This window comes from Phoenix dactylifera, chromosome 1, assembly GCF_051530095.1.
Source record: "Phoenix dactylifera cultivar Ajwa chromosome 1, Ajwa_hap1_PhDact_Kaust_v1.1, whole genome shotgun sequence".
Taxonomy (NCBI): domain Eukaryota; kingdom Viridiplantae; phylum Streptophyta; class Magnoliopsida; order Arecales; family Arecaceae; genus Phoenix; species Phoenix dactylifera.
In genome coordinates this window covers 12086532-12108668 of record NC_143190.1, presented here as the reverse complement: position 1 = coordinate 12108668, position 22137 = coordinate 12086532, and the positions used below count along the sequence as shown (strand labels likewise).

The following is a 22137-nucleotide window of genomic DNA, read 5'->3' as shown; positions in this document are numbered from 1 at the left end:
TTGTAATGAAGTCTTGGCTGCACTGCCACGTGTGAAAGCAGCCACTCGCCCTTTGCATTCACAAATCTCCACAAGCTGCAATAACGACGAGCATATATCTTGATATGAGGATGAATAACAAATGAACTGCGGCTTACAAGAGTCCCCATGAAATGACTGTGTAACCAAGGATTTTCTCATGCAACCACAATAAACAGTCTTGTGTGGCATCAGTGCGGTGCTAGGATTTCCAGTTCTGCAATATATAAAAAAAATGCGCATTTCAGATGAAGGACTTGGTTTTCTGACATCGAAAAACCGGTTCCCTGCCGGTTCCAATTCAAGCTGGGTGGTGAGCTAACAAGTTTATTTCTCAATGTCAGTTCCAATGTTTAAGGGCTTCTGAAAAATAATACTGTTACATGTGGCCATTGTCTGGAATGCATGTAGCAGGAAAAATCCTATCAAAAGCTGCTTCACTCTAAGCTTGTTTTCGGCTGCAAAGTTTGATAAACCATACACCAAGAACTCAGATCGTTCACCAATTACTGGAGTAATTGCCTTAAAATCAAAAAGTTCTACTTGTCTCTTGAAAAATCCTTTTAAAGACAGCCTAAACAAAGCGACTATTAGTTACACGCTGAGAATACACGGCCAGGTCTGGAAAATTTGGATTTCTTAAAGATAATAAGCAGTTGAAGGGTACATTGTCCCAGCAGGTATAGAAAGAAGAAACCGCAAATGTCATTCAACTGAAGGTACATAGAACAATTTATAAGCCTCGATGACTTCGAAATGCCACATTGCTTCCCTGTCAGGGTATCCTGAGAGATCAACTATCTTGTGAACCTGCATTTTGAAAGCCAGAAATCTGAACTGTCACAAACAATAACCAAACATCACATAGTTGATTTTGGTGGAACAATAATATAGTCATCCCTTTTATATATTCATTCCCCCGAATCATAGAAATAAATAACTAGAGCTTGTCTATTATATCTGTGTTGGGGCAGGATCAGGACCTATCAGAGTGGACCATATCATAGTTAAGTTCAGTGGTATATGCAGATTACAGTGTTAAACTATACCAAAAATAAAATAAAAATCGCTAACTAAGGAAAGGAAACGGCATATACAATCCAAAGTTGTATTTAATTTATATTAGCTATTCACTGTAACCACTAGATCTTCCTTTAATGAGAAACAAATTTTGCTTGTAATCTCACATGAAAAGAAAGTTCGGTCAATCTGAATCATTCTATTATACATTGCTTTTTTCTTTCCAATTAGGAACTAAAGCAATGAAATATTACAATTTAGCGATAGATGGAGACTGAATTAGTCTAATTAGAAAACCCAGTCAAGGTTCTCCATACCGGTACCGAACCCCGTACCGGTGCCGCACTAGTATAAGCGTACCGAGTGTCGGTACGGTATGGTATGTGGTACGCTAGGCGTACTGACATTGACGTACCGATACCGATACCTGTCAATGCTTTGATATAAAACCAACTATTCGATTAACGAAATATTTTCAAAGAAAAATAAGTTTCTTTATCCATTCCTCAGTTCTTCAAGCAGTTTCTTCCATGGAGTTGAAGAATCTCCCTTGGTTATTCAGGAAACTAACTTCGCAGCCCATATTCCTCAAAAAGGAAACTTAATTTCAGGTTTGAAAAAAAGGACTTCTCTCAAAATGATGATCATTATCAAATGTAAGCACATCGCAAAGATGACTTTTTTCAATCAAAATTTCAACAAGCTCATTGATAAAGTTCATAACGAAATTGTCTACTTCACCCATCTGAAAACTAATACTCCCCTTCCACCATGACCATCTAGAACTGAGTTGCTTCCTCCACATTAATGGGCCTTACTAGATAGTGAAGACCTAGCCCCGCATAACTAAATTTTGATATCAGACGAATTCGGCAACGGCAATGATAACATAACCATCATCTTTACTCGGAACCCAAGTTTTCACTTTTCAGAAATTAAAGACAAATATAGCCATTACCACCTAACCATCAAATTGAAAATTTTGGTCCCATCAAAAGGAAATGAAGTACATTTGCAAAATTATAGATGAGCAATAACCAGCATTCCTATTTGTAATACTTCATTCCTATTTTTTTTTTAAAAAAAAACAAAAATCAAAGAGGAGACCCGCTTCACAAAGATTGTGAACCAAGATCTCCCTTGGTTTCCTAACATGAGAAAGTGCCTTCTTAGGTGCATGAAATCAGTGCCACTGGGCCTCTATCCGCAATCCCAACACCCCATGATATCCACATGATGCACTCCATGCTCTCTCTATCTATCTCCCAATATCGTTCCTCTCTCTCTCTCTCTCTCTCTCTCAATTTCTTTCTTTCCCTCTCTCGTTTCTTTTGCCTTTTTACCTTTCTTTACTATCTAAACCCAGACCAAGACCTAAACTCTAGCCCTAAACCCAGCAAATTAACTCAATCTCATGCAATTCACTCACCCGTGCACTCTCTATCTCTCGATCTCTCTCTTGTCCTCTTCTTTTTTTCCTCTCGCATCCCTCCTCTCTCACACCATCTCTCGTTCACTTCCTTTCTCTATTTCTCAAGGTAGAATATTGTACGTTAAAAATCCAGATTGGTAAGCAAAAGTCGGTCTTTTTGTATTACCATCATGACTATAACTTCATGTATATCTTAGTTGTATATATTTTCTAAGTAAATAATTAGGGGATGTAATGTATTTGATGGGGAATACAGGGAAGCTTAGATTTCAGCACTACGATAATAGGTAATAGTTTTTTCCTGTCAGGAGATGCCATTTTATAGTTGGCTCTAATTGAATACTATGTTGCATTATCTAGTATTCCGATAGTGTAATCTTGGCACCTTGTTGGAGGATTCTTTTGATTAGCTAAGTACTCTATCATCCTAGTATTTATAAATATATTTTATATTATTTATTAGAAAATTTATTATGGAAACATGGATCATGACTCTCACTGAAATGAAGATCTTACTTGAAAATCAATTTTACGTAGTTATGATTTGACAACAAATATTATGCTTAAGTTTACCTTGCACAAATAATAGATATTAAATACGGATCAAGCATGAAATATTTTTAATTAATCATGTTAGCTGAATTTATCATGATATAAATGTATTAAAAATATATTAGATTCATCTATCAAGTTGGAAATATCTTAAATGAAATTACTAAATTTTATCATGATGGAGATATGTTTGGAAGCTTATGAGCATTCGGAAACCTGATAATTTGTGTGTGGCTGAAAATTGGTTTTTGAATTGACATGGAAAAAATGGTTTTTAATCTCTACTTTGACTATGATTCAAGCCTGGCCAAAAGGGCTCATTGCTAGCAAAGCATGTGTTCAGGCACTAATTTCTTTTGGGCCTCCATCACAGGACTAAATATGACTTCGGACTTACATCACAGAGCCAAAGTGGTTTGGGACTTTGTCATGGGGTTAATCATAGCCGTAGTCACAAAGAAAGAGAGATTTCATAATTGTCTAATTAGATTAGAGATTTTTTACCAGGCTGTTAGCTCATCGTTTTATTTTCTTGTTAACTTTCAAATGTTGAGGAGTAGCTCAGATCGCGGTTTTGCAATGTTATGGAATAAAATTCATGTTGCGGTTTGTTTAGTCTTGAGAGACAATGTTTCATGAATTATGTTGTGATGGATGTTCCTTAGTTTTGATGCTTTTTGAGATTAACATTGGATGTTTGCTATTAAAGCTATTTTGTTAGGGACTAACAGATGCTCTGAATTTTTTTTTTTTTTACCACTGCCTGTGCAGTGATAGTAAAGAACTCTATCTTGGATTTTCCATTGAGGAATTGCAAGCATGCCTTGCCAGTCTTGTCGGGCTATGCCCTATGGGTTGTGTGGCCATTTGTCATGTGTCTGGATTATACCATTGGGCCAGGGTGTAGCACTACTTAAATTTGATATTCTAATAATTTCTTCTAAATGTGACAACATTTATAAATTATGAGAAACAAAGTGAAGAGAAGAAAAGGAGACATGCAAAATGCAGCCTTGACTGGAGGCATGCTACTATCCGAGAAGAGAAATGCATGAACACAGAAGAATGTAGATCCTATAACTAAAGAACAGCTACACATTCTCTTGATAAGTCAGAGAAGACATCAGGGTTCAAGACATCCAAGTCCTCTTTAATAAAGTTACTAATTCCTCAACAACCATTGAATCTATGACACTCTAAGTCACTTTAAAACCCTACAAGATTCAGAACCATGGTCCAGTTCTTGCTGCAAGTACCAAGCGTTCTTCATCTCCAATTTATTCCTATCTATCTAGCTTAAAATGCCCAAGTTATAATTCATTCGGACTTCCAGCAACTCATTTGTATTCCTTTGAAATCATTTACTCCTTACTAAACAAAATGGTAACATACTGATAGAGTTTGGTCATGCAAGTAAACTCCTATTTTCGCAGAATGAAACATAATCTGGAGGTGGACTCCCAATTAATTAACACGGATTCGTATAATGTTTTAAACAAACAGGAAAAAGGCACGGCTACCTTGATCAGAGGAAGACCACCAGATTGAGCAGGAGCAGCGACAAAATACCCCACAACCATAACATACATCCCTGAATGGAATCAGGAGTTCCGGACTTTATCTACTTGGGACCATCGAAAGCAAGAAGAGGAGTTAAGAAATAAAATCAAGAAACTCACCCGTCTTCCACTCCTGAGACCCGGACTCAGAGCACATGCCCAGCTCGATGACATCGGACCCGTCGTCGAGCACGAAACGCCCCTCCTCACAACCTGAAACCAAAACACCCTGCCTTCACCCATAGGTTAGCAAGCGCGCGAGAGAGAGAGAGGAGAGAGAGAGAGAGAGAGAGAGAGAGAGAGAGAGAGACCTGGAGCCAGGCGCGCTGGAAGAGGATGCCGTAGAGGGTCATGGCGGAAGGGGAGGAGGTAGTCGGGCGAGCGTCTTTTAGCTGGCAGCACAAGAGCTTCAGCGCTGCGAGGCTGTAATCCATGGCCGGATGGGGAGGGATTTTGGAAACCGAGCACTTCCCTCCCCGGCTCCAGATACTCCATCGGCGAGATTTTTATTTACAGGTAAGGATTGATGTGTTATTTAAACATTGTACAAGGGGCTATGTATATTAGTAGCCTATACCAATATCGGCATTATTGTCGGCGTCTCGGTCAAATGTAACATTAAATCATGCGTAATTATTATGCCTTACAAGGGTTCTAACGGTGAATACGCCCGTGTTAATGTGATGATTGAACGGCGGTTTTATATAAAATGATTTCTGAATATCGTTTGCCGATTGCAAACGACGTTTTACATTTTCTCCCAGAACCCCTTGTATAACATTATCATTATGTCTTACTGGTGGTTTCTATCTGAACATGCTTATATTAATATAAGAAAACTGACAGGGGTTTTTGTATAAACTGATTACGGCAAGGTTGATGCCGAATTTAGATTTTTGACAATTTTACAAATAAACCCTTTTCGAATATCAATTTTAGCAGCTATCTGCAGCACTTTTTAGTTTTACATTTTAGGATATAACCCCTTACTAATAGTACTATAGTTTTTGAGACTTGGAGGGTGTCGGTACAAGTGATCATTTCAAAATAAGGATGATGTTGATGGAGGTGATGAGATCATCCTATTCCACAGTGATCCTAAATCATTCCCATTCTTCAAATTCTTGCCTAATTTAGTGACAATGAGCATCTAAGATCACCCCAATGTAATGATTTTGGACTGATATTTGAGGATACAAATATCCTTTAGTCCTTCAAAAAAAAAATTAGTATATGAGTATACCATTAATATATTATATCAATATATTATATTATATTATATTATATTGATATATATATATATATATTGTACTTATGATATATCAGTATACTATTAATATATTGTTCAATGATAATTTTAAATTATAGTAGAAATATATTATCATACGAAGTTATATAAATAAATATTACTTTGTAAATATATTACTTCTATTTATTCTATTTTTCTAAACAAAATAAATATTAATATTAAAAATAATATATTATAACTATAAATAAAAATATTAATTCTACAATAATAAATAATATAATTTTATAGAATTAATAATTTATAGGACTAATAAATTTATTTTTATGTAATATATTAATAAATATATTTATATTTTATTATAATATATTAAATGTGATTAATAAATATATTTTATAAAATATATGTGGGGTAGTTTTAGTATTATGTAGTCCTGAATTTCTATAGAATATCAAATAGGTTACTCACAAATTACTAAAAAATTTTAATTACTAAAATATGTCATACTGAATGTAGTAATCTTAGATCATCAAGGATTAAATTATTTTGGGATAAAAATTACTGTAATGTAAGATTACCTTGGATCACCACGCACCAACTTAAGTTGGGAAATGAAATACAGTAATTATATAAAGTTTCATATTTTTGCATATAACCCTTAGGATATCAATATTCCTAGACGTAGGCAACGCCGAGCGGCCGAGGCGGAGAGCTTCCGGTGAACTTTTATTCGCTTTCCTTCCGAAAAAAACTAATAAACCCACTCGTTTCTCTTCGAGCCTCCCAACTCGGGCCTTCCCTTTCTCTCTCCGAGTCTCCCCCACTCCCACTCGCAGCTACTGCGACAAGGCCAATGGCGACAGGCCTAGAACAAAGACCAACAGAAGAAGACGAGGAGGAGGAGGCCCTAGTCGAAGAAAAAAGAGAAGAAGAAGAAGAAACTCCTTCGCACCTCCCCCTCGCCCCTTCTTCTTCTGAGGTAAACCGTGCCAATCCCACTGTTTTAGGTCGGTGATGCAAAACCCTGGTCTCAATTTGTTGCTTTCTGCTTACTGTTTTCAAAACTCTGGTATAGATTATTGAAAGGAAAGAGGAAACACTCTCATTTAGTCATTATCTCAAACATTTGATGGGCAGCATTTAACAGATGATAATAAAGTTATTGTCTTTTTTTTGGTCCTAATTTCTTTAAATTGATGAGTTGTCACGCTAGGAGGCAAAAACTATGAATATTGACTACACATACTCTTGAAGCTAGTAGAAGATATTACGGTGTATATGCATTTTATATTGTACTTTAGAACTTAGTATTTTTTTAATTTGTTTATTTATTAAAGCTCAGAACATTTGATCACTTTTGGAACTCTTTATGGCAGCAGCGTCCACAAACTTAAAGAATTTGGTTCATGAGCCCCTGGGAATTTCAAAGTGATGTCTTTTCCAAGTAAATATCCTACCCACAAATACATATTGGGGGCGTTTGGTAACCCCAACAGGATCACCACGGTGATCTAAGATCTCCGGTGATCCGAATGTTGGAGTGATTTGATCCCCAGTGATCTAAGATCACTGTGTTTGGTAGGCCATGGTCCAATGATTAACAATCCCCAGGTATCCATGAGTAAATTGTTTGGTGTGGTACGAGGATCCAAGATCACCGACCACATAATACCACAAATACCCCGATATATATATTAGATAGATTTTTTATGTATTTTTAATTCTCATGAATCAAAAATGTAAGTCAATATGCTAATTCCTATAATAGCTCCATAATTTTGTCACATATTCCACTTTTAGGAGCCCTTATCACAAGAAAATCAGACCATATTTTCGTTCTATCAACAATACTCTTCATGACGTCAAGTTTGAACAAACTGAATTATAGTTAAATTGTTACAACATCCAACATGTTCTTATTATTCTATTAAGACTACCATGACTCGGCCCAATTGCCAAAGAATTTAGTTTTATGGTTTGAGTCCCATTCAAAAAATTTGGAGTCATTAAGAACTATTCAAGGGGAAGGAATTCAAGATCTTTTCAAGATAGAATGAAAATTATATGCTCATCTAGCTGGTTCAGATGTCACATGAATAAAATGTCTATGTGAATAAATGTGAAATTCGGTATACTAGTTCTATTGGATATTATCTATATGTATAATGTGTATGTGGCCAACACACGAATAAAATGGGATAAACAACACTACAAGAAAATAATCAATCAATATAGACTAAATATGCACATATAAAACAATTTAAACAACATAAAAAATGTTTAATAATTATAAAATACTTAAAAAAATGATATGAAAATAGATAGCTGTCAAGTATACTATTTCAACAAAGATGCATGAATCTAACAAAGATAGACAAGAAGCATCTTCAATTTAATATAATTCTTGAATGGAAGCACGGAAAAGTAATTACTCTAAAAGAAGGCCCATGAAACTGATTAAATAACTGAGATAATGTTTGGTAATACTGTTTACCATGTCAAGCAAGAGCAGAATAGGAAAAGGTTATCCCATGGCACTTCATGGTCAAGGTAAAGGAAAGAATTTGTCTAGAAAGGGACAAATTCACTCCATCTATAAGAGAAGGTAGGGGCATTATGAGAAATTCACTCCACCTAATTAATAAAAGTCCCATCCCACCATCTCCTCTTTGAGTACCCAAGTAGCAACTGCAACATCACAACACAGCAGCCATTCAACCCCAAGCAGCAACTGCAACATCACAGCAACTGCAGGCCAAGAAACTCTCCACCTCCCTTCCATCAAGGGGGAAGACTCGTAGCCAGCTCCTGTTCCCGTTTTATATGGGGCCTTTGCTTCCTTTTGGTCACGGTCAGACACAGAAAACAGGGTAAGTAACCTCCCCACCCCCCTCTCTCTCTCTCTCTCTCTCTCTCTCCTCTCCTCTCTTTATTTCATCGCAAGTCGGTGCCTTTTTGCCTTCTCCCTTCCTTCTGTGGTTATCTTCTCTTTGTCTCCCGAAAGCCTTCCTTTGGGCGGAGGACTGAGAGGTTATTGGTTCGACTTCCATCGCCGCCGACGGCCGCTTGTCGCCTTCGGACTCCTTTCCTGCGCTCACTAGAAAGGAGAGCGGAGAGATGGGAGAGATCGGAGTGAAGAGATGGGAGAGGCAACGACTTGAGCGTAAAAAAATGTTGAGGGGTATTTTTGTCTTTAATTTTCAATCCAGGATTACTGCCCTAGGGTGATCTTAGATTTCCGACCTCAAGGACGGGTATCCTATCACCGGGTTGGGCGGTGATTTGAGGAGTGGAGGTAATTTAGGATCACCGTGGTGCAACCAAGCGCGGTGATCATCACCTCCATCCACATCACTCTTGATCCTGAAACAATCACCCCATACCAAATGCCCCCATTGGCTTCATGTTACGTTGGTACATCATCCGTAGTTTTTTGGTTTTATTATATATGGTTGAAAATTACTTTTCCGAAGTTTTGAAACAGACCTTATATATATGGATTCAAGTTGGGATAGTTTTTGAATTTCTGTAAAACTTGTTTTCAAATATGCCATTTGCTGTTGCTTTACTTTTATGCAGTTTCTTTATCATGAAATAGGGTCTCAATGATGCATGCTGCATTCCCAGCCTTTTGAAATTTGAATTGTTTTTAATATCTGGGAATATGCTTGTTAGTTTTACTCTTGGCATTCCATGTTTAAACTCTTCACTGTTTTCAATTTCTTTGATAATGATGACCCTTCTCTCCAAATTAACTTTTTGACCTTTTTATCATCTACAAACAAATTAAGACAATGTATTCTTGTGAAATAAATTCTTTTCACCATTTTCGCTGCAGTTATTTGATGTATCAACAACAGTTGATCCCAGTTATATTATCTCTCTCATAAGGCGTCTTTTGCCAAGCAATTCAAGTGTGGAGAAACAATGTCAGGGGGGAGATGACAAGGATTCTTCTGTCCAAGGATCAGAAATGAATTATCTGGAGCAAAACTTGAGGAATAAATTGACTGCTACACAGGTGCTTGAAGATCTTGTTTCAGATAAAAGTTTGGCTGATAGTCATGAAGAGAAGCTTGATGACCGAATTATTAGCCCAGAAAATTCCCTTGCTTCTTCTAAGGGAAATGGGATGAACCATGAATTTGGAAAGGAAGAAAGGAGTTGTGGTTTTGATGATGGGCAATCTGGAGTTGCAGAAACCAAAGACCCATGGGAGGATTGTGGCTGCACCCTGTGGGATCTTTCTGCTAGTATGACTCAAGCTGAATTCATGGTATTATCTATGTTCTTTGTTTCTTCCATGCGCCTTTTCTTTTTGAAACTTATACTTCTTTCTCTTTAAACATTTCCAAAGCACTTTTAAATTTGATGTCCTATTTTTATGCTTACATGGTAAATTACTAGATTGATTTAAATCTTCCACTTAGCTTACCTTTTTTTTTGAGAAAATGATTGATCAAATTATACTGGATATTTTTTTTTAAACGCATGGAAATATATTTTGTAATCTTGTCGGTTCTGCATTTGATTGACCAGTAAAATTTATGTGGGCTTGTAATTAACACCTTGCAGGTGAATAATCTCATACTTGAAGTGCTTCTGGCAAACATGCACGTTTCCAAATCTTCCCGGATGACAGTAAGTTATGCGTGCCATCAGTAAAGTAATTTATATAGGTCCTCTTATTGAAATATTGATATTTCATACCATTGAATGGTTATTTGGTAATTCACTTTGACTTTTCTTAGTCCATTCAATAATTTGAGCAACGGGATTGTCCTCTCATTTTGATATTTTTTATTATCCATCATTCACTATGTTGCGATGTTTATCTTCACAATAATTCCTCCAACACCACAAAAACAGAATTTAATTATGATTGCTAGTAAATAATGCAACAATATATTGCAATCAGGGTGGATTGAAGAGTGCATGATTTCTTTTTTTTGGGAAACATAGGATCAGTTTTATGGGGAGAATAGGCATGTTCTTAGATACTTGATTTCACATTTTCTTACTCTGTAGATGGTGAGAGATGTAGGTTTCAGTCTAACGTATTATCTGGTCCAGATGTCTCATTCTGCATGATGCATGCATAAACGACACATAATTGCACTTGCCAACTATTTATCCATGGTTTCTTGGGTGAAGTAGGTCTTCATGAGGTAGTAACTGAGTGCAGGAGAGGAAGATAGAGGTCTTTTGCACTGAAGGCCAACCAAGTGCGGATAATCATGGTTTAAGTAAGTCTAGATGATGTATACTAGAGCAACACTGCTGATTAGGTTGCGTCAAATATTTCTTTTGGAAGTAAAAGGGAATATGGGTGGTCGCTTCTAGTGAAGGACACTAGAGAGGGAGACAAAAGGATGGAACAGTGTTTCCATAGCTTGAGAATACTGATCACACGACAAAGTTACGTGATGGGAAACTATATATTTTGAATGAAAAATTTCTTTCGGAAGTAAAAGGGAATATGGTGATCGCTTCTAGTGAAGGACACTAGAGAGGGAGACAAAAGGATGGAACAGTGTTTCCATAGCTTGAGAATACGGATCACACAACAAAGTTATGTGATAGGAAACTATATATTTTGAATGAAAAATCAGATGACAGGAATGTATATTGAAACTTTGAACTTGGAATATTTTATCTTTCAATGATAATAAAAACTGTTGAGGCGCTGTTTGAATTCCTTCAGGAGTATCCTGCAGGAATCAGGCTTGTTGGCCCTTCTCAGAGTGCAGTATTCTAACGACACCCAAATCCTAGTCCTAGTCCCAGCCTGTGGGCTTGTTAGTCTGCAGGAAAAAAAAAGGGCCCACAGGGGGTGGTGGGTTGATGTGGGTCATGCCCAAATGGGCTGTCCCGCAAATCCAGTAAGAAATCCAGCCAAAATCTTGCTGCATTACCCAAACAAGCCATAAATAAGTAATCAAATGGTGTAAAGAGAAGATGATGAACTCCATCTTAGGTAGCTTTATAAGTTTGAGGGGAAATAAAATAAAAGGTATATCATGTTTAAAAGCTCTCAAAATTTGTCGACCAAATACTAGAGCAACATCTCTTCAGCCATTGTGAAAACCTTGGTAGGTGAAGATGACCATATATGAATATATTTAGTTAGAGAATTTGCTGAGGTAAAAAGAAGAACAAAGAAAACCAGTTTTAGACTATATTGACCCTAAATAAGCCAGATTCAATGACAAAGGGATGATCAGAGGACAGATCCAACCTATCCTTAAACTTGGTTCAGTGTTGGTATATATTACTGCGGATAGCCAGAGATAAGGTCCAGACTATAAGGATGATCCAACATACGGCAATGGTACAGGCATGTAAAGGAAGCAACATAGATTCAATTTAATAAATAGAATGAAAAACAGATGCCTGTACTGATAGGTTTTTGAGTTTGGCAGTGAAGTCTTGGGACACCTACCTTTTGGTTTGATAGTAACATTCAACAGCAACTGTTGCAGTGTATTCAACAGATTCTACAATGCAGCAAGGCCCTAACAGGAGGAAATAGCTCAATATCTGCACTTAACACAGACCACCTCTCATATATACGGTAGAGATAAGCATAATAATGAAAATCCATGGATGTATGTACACTATATCTTGCACAATCAATGCATCTCACAACACAAATATTTGAAACTTGCAATAACTTTTCATCTTCTTTGTTGGATTATTATGATGTTTAACATCCTTGTAGCCATGGAAATATGCAGTTTATTGTCCAATAATGAAAAATTTCTATGAAGCTTAGATTTTATTCAAGTCTAAGTGAGGTGCACTGTGCATGTTTGCAAGTTTCCATCTGTAAAGAGTCCTGCATTCTTCCAATAAAATTTTTGTTGCAATAGTAGCACGTCTGACTCCAGATCAGAAGGTTACGTTTTCGATTCACATCAGTTTCAATTTCCAATCGTCGCAATTTAGAGGGTAGCCTTGGGTGCAATGGCAAGGTTGCTCTATTATAGCCTAGGTGTCATAAATTCAAAAACATGAAAATTGCTTCTCTGCATGCAGGAGTAAGGCTGTATATATCTGATCCTCCCCAGATCCTATAGTGATGGAAACCTCGTGCACCGCGATGCCTTTTTTAATTCTTACATGAGAACCTCGGATCTGGTGAATATTATCGCCTGATATTGTATTCATTATCTTCACAACATGAGTAACCTTCAATTCTGTTTTACGATACTTACACACCTCTCACTTCAAGAGCTTCCAACATTGGATATTGTTAGAGCAGGAAAAGGGGATTGTGTCCCCGCGCGTGGTCTTGTCTGCTTTGGGGAAGGCCGCCACGGCTTTGCCTTTTAAAAAGGTGCCTCGCGAGGAAAGGAGTGTACCCCTCCTTAATAAGGCACAATCCTTTTCGCTACTCAACCGATGTGGGACTAAGTCCCTGGCCCCCTCCACCCCCAATACTAGCCCCCCGAGCGGAAAGGATTCATGCGGGGTCTATGGGGGGTCCACGCTCACCGCACCATCTGTTAAAACAGGAAAAGGGGATTGCGTCCCCGCGCGAGGTATTGTCCGCTTTGGAGAAGGCCACCTTTGCAGGGCGCCCCCCTTACAGCTTTGCCCTTTAAAAAGGCGCCTCGCGAGAGAAGGGGTGTACCCCTCCTTAATAAGGTACAATCCTTTCCGCTACTCAACCGATGTGGGACTAAGTCCGTGGCCCCCTCCACCCCCAGTAGATATCATACATCATAACAATTAAGGCCAACAGTGTTATATATATTACAATTCATTGGCTGCCTGAAGACATTTGATTTGTGTTACATCTGCTCTGAGAAATCATGTTATTTTTCCATGATACTGCCATCCAAAATCACCATCATAAAATTTTTTAAACTTCACGAGAGGCAGTATATTTTACGCTGGCAGTTCTTTCATATCAGTAAGTCTTAGGAAGAAAATGTTCATAAGATATTATGATCTAAAATTATTTTGAATTTCAACCTATTTATTTATTTTAATTTTGTGGTGCAAGCCATATCTACCGAATGTAATAATTTTTAGTGTTTCATGTGATCAACATTTTTTTGTACGTATCTTAATTTTTTGCAGGAAATTTGCTTGGGAATCATTGGGAACCTAGCATGCCATGAAGTTCTAAGCAATGTGATAGTGTGTACAAGTGGTTTGATTGAAACAGTAGTTGAACAGTTGTTCCTAGATGATTCCACTTGCCTTTCTGAGACATTCAGGTAGTAATTTTTTTTTTCAGTTCTACTATCAACTTGGAAAAGGTAGGCGTAGAGACTGTACCAATTGTCACATGTTAATTTAATCAAATGCATTTAATGAGCAGAATTAGATTGATCACCTCAGCAAACACGATGTTGAAAACCTATACCTGTTAAAAATACATGCTTTAGAACAACTGATCTATTAAAAGTTATGGATGATCCAAATTAATATGAAATATTTTTCTGTTATAGCAATGTAGTATCTAAGTGGTTACAAATATCTTGTTACTGATGGGTACTGTAAAGTGATATAACCTTATCTTCATTATTAAAAGGTCACATTTTGATATGATGGTTGAATCCCTCTATCTAAGGGAATGCTTACAATTGATGGAAATGTTGTTCCAAAATGGTCAACAGACTTGGAGATAACAAATAAAGAATTCATATTTGTCATGCCCTGAACCCATCACCTAGGTCGACCATATGATACAACTGCATAAACCCTAAAACAACGCCCTTTAAGACCTATATGACAAACACAATTCTAATAGCACCAAATAAATCATAAAATTTAGCCGTAATAATAATCCAACTAATTAAATCTGTCATTATCAATATCAAGGTTTATTCAATTACAAAATTTTAAATGTCCATCTGGTATCAGAAAATCAACTAGCTAACTAATGACTCCATTGCTCAAACTCCATGCCCAAACCCATCCGAAACTAGTTATCCTGCGACTCTGTAAAAATTGCACAAGAGATATAAGCTTTATAGCCCAATAAGAATCCTTCACACACACACACACTAGTATGAATATGAAAACTTCTTTTAGCAAATGTATAGCTGATAGGAAATTAGTAAGATTCATACATCAACAATCCGATAATTGAAAAATGCTTAATGGATTAAGTGTATGCATTTATAAGACGCACATATAAGCCATGCCAGCATACGCATCAAGTTTTAACCATATAGCAACTCAGTTACATACGTATCGCCATAACAGGAGTCTCGAGATGCATGTTATGTATCTCTACAGTTTTGTTAAATACGCCATATATCACCCAATCAACAATTTTATTCGAAAGTAATTCAATGAGATTACTTGTGATTAACTAGTTAACATAGTTTGGAATTATCATTCCGGTGCTGGACTAGTCTCGCCCACACTCCAGCCCATGGTAGGCCTAACACACACACACACACCCCATATTTCAGCTCGTGGCCAGCAACCACAATATCATATTTCAGCCCATAGTTAATATCATATATACCACGTTTCATACGTGCCGGCTAGTGCAGATGCCCTTCTTTTTTCCGATCTTATAGTTATGCAAAATTCAATTAAACATAATTTATCATTTTGATTTGATTTTGGCATTGGAGTAGTCACGGTTATGCTCCAGCCCGTGGCAAGCTAAACAAATACCATGCTTCCATCTATGGCCGACAATCACAATATCATATCTCGGCCTATAGCCGACACACCACGTTTCACACACGGCTGGCTAGTCCAAATGCCCTCCCTTTTTTCTCCACTCTTACAATTATGAAAAATTCAGATTAACTATGTCACAATTATGATTAAGCGTAGTTCATTTTCAGGAATTGATTTTCTAGTATTGACCTAGTTGCAGCCACGCTCCTGCCCGTGGTAAGCCAAATACAATATTACACCTCAGCCCAAGGCTAACACAACATATATAGCATGTTTCTTGCATAGCCGACCAGTCCAAATGCCACCTATGCGCTGTCATACAATTATGCTAAAATTATGATTTCCTAAATTTATTTATACTTCATGTGATTTCTATAATTGAGCACCAATTAATAAGTTTCATATAGAGTTAGACTAAGTAACATCATAATTCATGCAACATCAAATCATCAATGCATAATACACATACCCGTATATATAAAATATATACAATCATATAGGGTACATCTATGTACAAAATTTTTTATAATCATGTGGATGATTGTGTTGAGAGATTCTTATCTTTATTGAAGACAAACTCAATACAGTACGTATAGTCCCACACCATGACCTACAAATCAGGGTGTTGTGTACCCTACTCAAAGCCTTTTTGTACAGACGATTTCTTCTCTACAGAATTAAACCTTAACATCAAAAGAAAATTACATAGCAGATGTTAGCAACCTAGACCTTCTACTGGAGTCCACTAGGTGTCCATCACTAGGTCCTTGAATCCCCTTTACTAATCATTTGGATGAACTAGAGAGAGAGAGGAGAGAGAAAGGAAGAGAGAGGAGAGAGGAAGAGAGAGAATAGAGAGAAATCTTTCCTTCCTCAAATTAGAGGAAACTCCCTCCTCTCTTTCTCAAAACATAAAAATGGAAAGGGCTAGCAGAGGGGTTGCAATGGCCGATGTGCAGTGACCTACAATGACATCCGGTGGTAACGGCGACGACCCAGGTGATGAGCCGCGGCTAGCGATGATCAGCAAAAACAAAAGGAAGAATGGTAAAACAGGGGAGACCCTATTCACGCCCATCCAATGGCTCTCCAATCCGAATTTAAGCGGCGACAATGGACATGGAACCAAAAAACATGGAAGAGGAGGAGGTCTGACCCATTACCTAAGTCCAGCGAAGATCTAAGGATGGCCCGGCGATCTTTTCCAGCGGAAATCCAAAGAGAAATTCCAGGAAACAACTTGGAGTTGGCGGCAATTTCTCGAGAGTTCAGCGATGGAGTTTATAGGAGGAAAAAGGAACCTTTAAATAGATGAGATCCTAGGGTTTAGCCCGAATTTGGCTTGTCTTAGGACTCTAATAGTCCGTTGGAGTCGGGAGGGAAGAAGGCTCCCAACCGGACTCTTCTTCTCTGCCCAACATGTGCAAGGCAAGCGAAAACAACAGGTCCGGGCCTCTTCAGATCCGACCCATTGGTTTAAAAACTAGGTTATCACAATATCGATGCTACAATGTCCTTCCAGATTGCCCTATGCACAAGAATCCATCTATGCATTTGCTTGCATCACATGACGTCGCATCCTCTTTTATTTTATTGGATATATGCCTTAAAATTTAACATTAAATTTGAACTTTTTTGTCAAAACAGAACAGCAGTACCAAAGTTTATATATGGTGAGCTTGATGGAATACCATGCCAGTAGTTCTTTGTAGATTCCTTGCAAGGAAGAAAGGTTGATAGTAGAGAAGAAAAAAGGAATTTGTTCATTTGGTTTTGCCTTCCACTGTTTTTTTCACTTGCCCATTTGCTTCTCTACTTATTTCTTCTTTGTTTTCTTGGATGACAATCATTGATCTGTTAGAGATTGAGGGTATATCTTGTTCCGAAATTAAAAGTAAATGGCATGTATCTTCCAACAAACAATCCATCACATATCCTTTCACGTGGGCAAAAGGGAGATCCTAAGACCCCAATCCATTTATTTATGCTACAGAAGCCTTGACACTTAGGTTCTAGTCACAGTTCCCAAGTCCATTTATGCTTCATTCAATGATTAAACCCCTGAAACTAATTACTGCGCGGGAGTTCAGATTTTGGATTTCCTGAGACAACATATAGGTTATATTAAACCACTGCAGACAAGTTTGAAATCAATCTCTGCTCCCTCTTGGTCACAATTAGTGATAGATTTCATGATTTTCTTGGCTGCTGCATCTATTGTTTATCTACATGTTAGGCTGCTTTATATGTGATTGAGATTTCACGATCTCCTCAACAGCTTTTTGATTATTTTAATTTGTTTTGTATGTCTTTGTTGCTATCCCCTGCGCCCCTCTCTGTGTATACTTATGCTTTTCCATCCTTCCTACGTTATGTTATTACCAGTCCTCATTACCATAAATTCAGGTGGTGCTTTTTCTAACTCTCCTTATATCTAAGCAAACTGTTAAACTTTTTATTGTGAAGACATCTTTAAGATTTGAATGGTACTTTTGGCATTAAATTGCTCGTCACAGTTATTGTTTTGACACAGGTTGTTAGCTGCTGGTCTCCGGGGTAGTGGGTCCATTTCTTGGGCTGAAGCCTTGCTGCCTGATCAGATTCTTCTACGTGTACTCTGGATAGTTGGGAACACATTAAACCCTACTCTGTTAGAAAAGGTATTGTGGCAGTTTATGTATGATTTGTCTTGTGGATTAGTGCATATGCATCACCATTAAAGAACACTATTAACATATGCATTGCATTGTTAGTTACCTATCTACTTTAATTAAGATTCATCCTAAAGTGATTTTCATGTTTCTTTTAATATTAGAGCTAAGAATTTTTGAACTTGTTTAAATGCAGAGCTTTTGCTTCAATTACCAGTATAATTATTAATTGATGATATGGCTTGAAAACAAAGATCCTCCTTGTAAATGAAGATAAAACTATCTTTGCAGTTTTCAGTTCTAATTGTAGTCTATCCTAGATCTTGACTATTGAGTGAATGTGAGAGGGTTTATGGAAAGCCATTGTTCTTCCAATTGATGCCTATAAGTACCGAACACAACATAAGTCAGAGGGCTTATCGCACCTATGTGGGTCACCAGAATTCCTTAGGTAATTGCAAAAGGATATATATTGGAAGCTCTGCAACTTGTCAATAGGACTAATGGTGAGAGCAGTGCTTATATTGTCATCCTAGTTTATCAATCAATCCTTTACTATTTATGTAAGAGTTGCCCTGACAAAGTGATCCCCTTGGAGCACTTTCTATTTTTATTGAGAAATTCAATTAATTAAATTGGAAATTGCCTAAATTTTGTATCGGTTGTTTTCTTTTTTATGATATTTTAAATTAGGGTTTGGCATTGTTCTACATCCCTGATAAACGGTGATTGTTATTGACAGAGTATTGAGTTTTTGTTGGCCATCATTGATACTCAAGAAGTGGCAACTATTCTTCTTCAACCTTTAATGAAGCTGGGTTTGCCAGAGCTTGTCGTTAGTCTATTAGCATGTGAGATAAACAAATCAGGGGATGATAGCAAACTGGAAAGGTGTGGTTAACTCCTCTATTAAGTTTTTATGATTTGACAAGTTTGTTTGGCTCCCCCCTCTCTTTCTCAGATTAGTCACTTAAATCTAATGAGAAGCATTTAAACTGTGTACTGCATGTCTGGAGATATTGATAATGTTTCTTCTTCTTTCCTTATTTCCAAAAAATTACTCCCCAATCTTTTTTTGGGATTTTCATTTTATTGTGCACTTGTATTTGTTTGTACAAATGTGCATCATGTCATTTATCTGTGATCATAGAGACATCTGCATCTGCATCATCTGCATGGCTATTCACATGTCCTTGCATGCATGTGTCTGCAGATATCTTTGTGCATATATGTATGTCTGTGCTTTCATGAGCATGTGTTTGTACCTGTTGGTTATATATTTGAGTGGAAAGAAAATGGATGAGAGATTGATGCTTGGGACATGTGAGCTTCAATTTGCAACATATGCATAAATTGCATTTATATAAAATTATATATATTCATCAGGTTTAATTGGTGCATGATATATATAAAATGAATGAATGCAGCATGTGAATGTGTTGAAATGACAGAAGAAATGCAGAAGCTTTTATTATTTAATGCATTGTTTGTTCATTTGCATGCCTATTCTTTTTACTTGTAACAAGGACTTTGAGTTTTTTTTCCTTTTTTTGAGAGCTAAGATGATTAGGAATGTTTAAGTTGTGCATTTGGTTGTTTTCTTTTCCTAGTTTAGATTAATGTATACAATATTTTAATATGTTTATGATTGCAGCATATGATTGTATACAAATGATGCTGATTATTTTACCATGTGATTATCTCAGGTCGTCTATTCTTGATCTAGTTCTTCGCTTGGTTGAAGCACTTTCTGTTATTGATAATTGTTCACAAGTGATATCTTCAAATGAAGAACTTTTCCATTTAGTTTGTCGTGTGGTCAAGCTACCTGATAAATTTGAGGTAAGCATGCCTCTAGAAGATATATCGCTCGTAGTACGTTTATATCTTTTTTCATGACCTTTTAATAGTGTACTCCCCGATGCTAATGTCACAAGGTTCATTATTTGGCCTGCATCTTAGCAGTTCACTCAGAATATCGAATATTGGTGTTCTTTGTTTCAGTTCGTAACTGCAATACTGTATTCTGTCATCTACTACTATTCAAATATACAAGCTGAGACTATGTTAAAACAAAGCTAATCAACATTTAAACATTATTTTAAGCTTGCTTTGAATTATTTTTTTCCATAATCTTGACCTGAAATATCTATCAAATATTCATTTGATCAACTAAAAAACCAGCACTTTCAAATCATCCATTTTATGCTGACTAAAGGTGATAAACATACCCAATATGTAGATATCCAATTACTTTTATGATTTATACTAAGAAAATCTATAATTTGTCGTATCATGAGATAGAAAATAATGTGCCAGTTTTATGCATTAAGGTACTCTTTCAGTGGCCTGGTGTATTACAACTAGATTTTGTATGTTTAGTGTAATTCACAAAGTATATATTGAAATATTGTTATTTTCGAGATGAAAGTTAATCGTGCGCATGTCATGATAATCACATATAGCAAGCGGTAAAGATTGTTCTGGCTTGTGCATGCTCATCATCCCTTTACCATCTTGCTCACTCCAGGCAGGAAATGCAGATACAGCAATCTATATAGGTTTGTTACGCATAGCAGCCCATAAATATATGGCTCCTCAACATAGCTCATGCGCTGAATCAAGAATACTTTGTTTTACAGCATGTGTATATGTGTGCGCGTGTGTGAGAGAGAGAGTTGACAATTTCTAGAGGTATATTATCCATGCATGCATGTGTGCATGAGCATGTGCTTAGACTAAGAATGTAAATCATAATGACGAGTCCAGAATAAAGTTGTGGTATCCAGTGTATACACATGATAGCTAGACAACCCAATAACAGCACAAAATCATGTTAAACATGACTAAATCTCAATAACCTTTTATTTTCTTTCTCCTTTATACAGGCTGCTAGCACTTGTGTTTCTGCTGTTGTCGTAATTGCAAATCTTTTAGTCGACATGCAGCACCTCATATCAGAGCTTTCACACGGTTCGTAGAGTTGTAAACATCAGATATGATGCCTGAAGAAACAGTTTGGGTTCCATTTTCACTTGCAGAGCTTTTTCTGATTTAGTCTTTTATTTCTGGTGTCAGATTTTTTGTTCCTACAGGGTCTGCTGGACATCTTACCTCTTGTTTCTTACGATTTGCAAGCCCGGAATGCACTTTGGTGCATCCTTGCAAGGTTGTTGGCTCACATTCAGGAGAGTGATATCAGCATATCAACTCTGCGCCAATTTGTGTCACTGTTCTTGGAAAAATCTTACCTTATAGAAGAAGACCTGGAAGGTCATCCAATGGATAATTTGGTAGAGGACTTGGAGAACTCTAATGCTCACAAGAAATCAGGTGCAACGGCCACTTCTGTATCCTTAACACATCCAGCACCAAGAGAATTTTTTTTGTGAGATTCTGTATAACTAATTGAGCACAAATTAGTCAAAAAATAAAGTTGGGTACGGAATAAATCTCTTGATTGCCTTGACCTCTAACACAGATTAGGAGAATTGCCAGTTTAATAGAGAAATGGATGGCAGAAAAGCCTTCTGTTTTGGAGAAAGATGTTGCAGGGACCGACGATGATGATGGCAAAGCTCACAGGTTGCTGAATTGCTGTCAGAAATATGGTCTATAGATGATTTCTTTTCTCCCATCATGTTATGGATGCAATTTCAACGTTGGAAAATAACACTGTAAATTACTTCAAAAATTATGATGTTTGTAAATTACTGCGCCCCTGCCGGCATTGCTGTCAATTTTTTTTAAAAAAATAGAAACAGGAATCTGTCTCCACCTTTTTTTTTTTTATAGACTTCTGGCAACAGAAACATTGTTTGGTAGTCCCTATTTTTTTCCTTTAAAAAAACTGTTTGGTAAAAGCAAAAGTAAGAATTCAGTCAATTATATTTTTTCTACTATTCTCTAATTCATCTACTGTAAGACCCACAATGAGTGATAGAATCATGCTTAACAAGTCCAAATTCAAAACTCAATGACTACTAAAAATATTTTAAAAATGTA

The 22137-nt window shown here is 36.9% G+C and overlaps 2 protein-coding genes across 6 annotated transcripts; one reads left to right on the top strand and one right to left on the bottom strand.

The window, feature by feature from the left end:
- Positions 1-516: 516 nt before the first annotated feature.
- Positions 517-5232, bottom strand: LOC103710189 (recQ-mediated instability-like protein). Of its 3 annotated transcripts, none has more exons than XM_026805858.4 (4): positions 4893-5232; positions 4702-4794; positions 4540-4613; positions 517-828 (listed from the first exon to the last, which is right to left on the bottom strand). In XM_026805858.4, the coding sequence occupies exons 1-4, from the start codon at positions 5074-5076 to the stop codon at positions 724-726; spliced, it is 456 nt and encodes a 151-aa protein (XP_026661659.3). In that variant the 5' UTR covers positions 5077-5232; the 3' UTR covers positions 517-723. The 3 variants fall into 3 exon arrangements, with proteins under 3 accessions (XP_026661659.3, XP_026661660.3, XP_008794054.2); XM_026805859.4 differs by having other exon boundaries at positions 4543-4613; positions 4893-5146; XM_008795832.6 differs by having other exon boundaries at positions 4543-4613; positions 4702-4810; positions 4893-5105.
- Positions 5233-6487: 1255 nt separating this feature from the next.
- On the top strand, positions 6488-21909 carry LOC103710188 (ARM repeat superfamily protein). 3 transcript variants are annotated; one of them, XM_089930426.1, is made up of 11 exons: positions 6511-6806; positions 7207-8697; positions 9666-10103; positions 10403-10468; positions 13916-14055; positions 18015-18141; positions 18875-19023; positions 19839-19974; positions 21021-21105; positions 21211-21482; positions 21614-21909. In XM_089930426.1, exons 3-11 carry the CDS (start codon positions 9801-9803, stop codon positions 21749-21751), a joined length of 1416 nt encoding a protein of 471 aa, XP_089786552.1. In that variant the 5' UTR covers positions 6511-6806; positions 7207-8697; positions 9666-9800; the 3' UTR covers positions 21752-21909. The 3 variants fall into 3 exon arrangements, with proteins under 3 accessions (XP_008794052.3, XP_089786552.1, XP_008794053.3); XM_008795830.6 differs by lacking the exon at positions 7207-8697 and having other exon boundaries at positions 6488-6806; XM_008795831.6 differs by lacking the exons at positions 7207-8697; positions 10403-10468 and having other exon boundaries at positions 6515-6806.
- Positions 21910-22137: the final 228 nt, after the last annotated feature.

Coding starts and splice junctions, on each gene's coding strand:
- LOC103710189 (XM_026805858.4), bottom strand. CDS start 5,076: ATGGAGTATCTGGAGCCGGGGAGGGAAGTGCTCGGTTTCCAAAATCCC. Junction 4,614..4,701: donor GTCTCAGGAGTGGAAGACGG/GTGAGTTTCTTG, acceptor GATTCCATTCAG/GGATGTATGTTATGGTTGTG. Junction 829..4,539: donor GTCTTCCTCTGATCAAGGTA/GCCGTGCCTTTT, acceptor TTCAAAATGCAG/GTTCACAAGATAGTTGATCT.
- LOC103710188 (XM_008795830.6), top strand. CDS start 6,681: ATGGCGACAGGCCTAGAACAAAGACCAACAGAAGAAGACGAGGAGGAG. Junction 10,104..10,402: donor TGACTCAAGCTGAATTCATG/GTATTATCTATG, acceptor AACACCTTGCAG/GTGAATAATCTCATACTTGA. Junction 18,142..18,874: donor ACCCTACTCTGTTAGAAAAG/GTATTGTGGCAG, acceptor TGTTATTGACAG/AGTATTGAGTTTTTGTTGGC.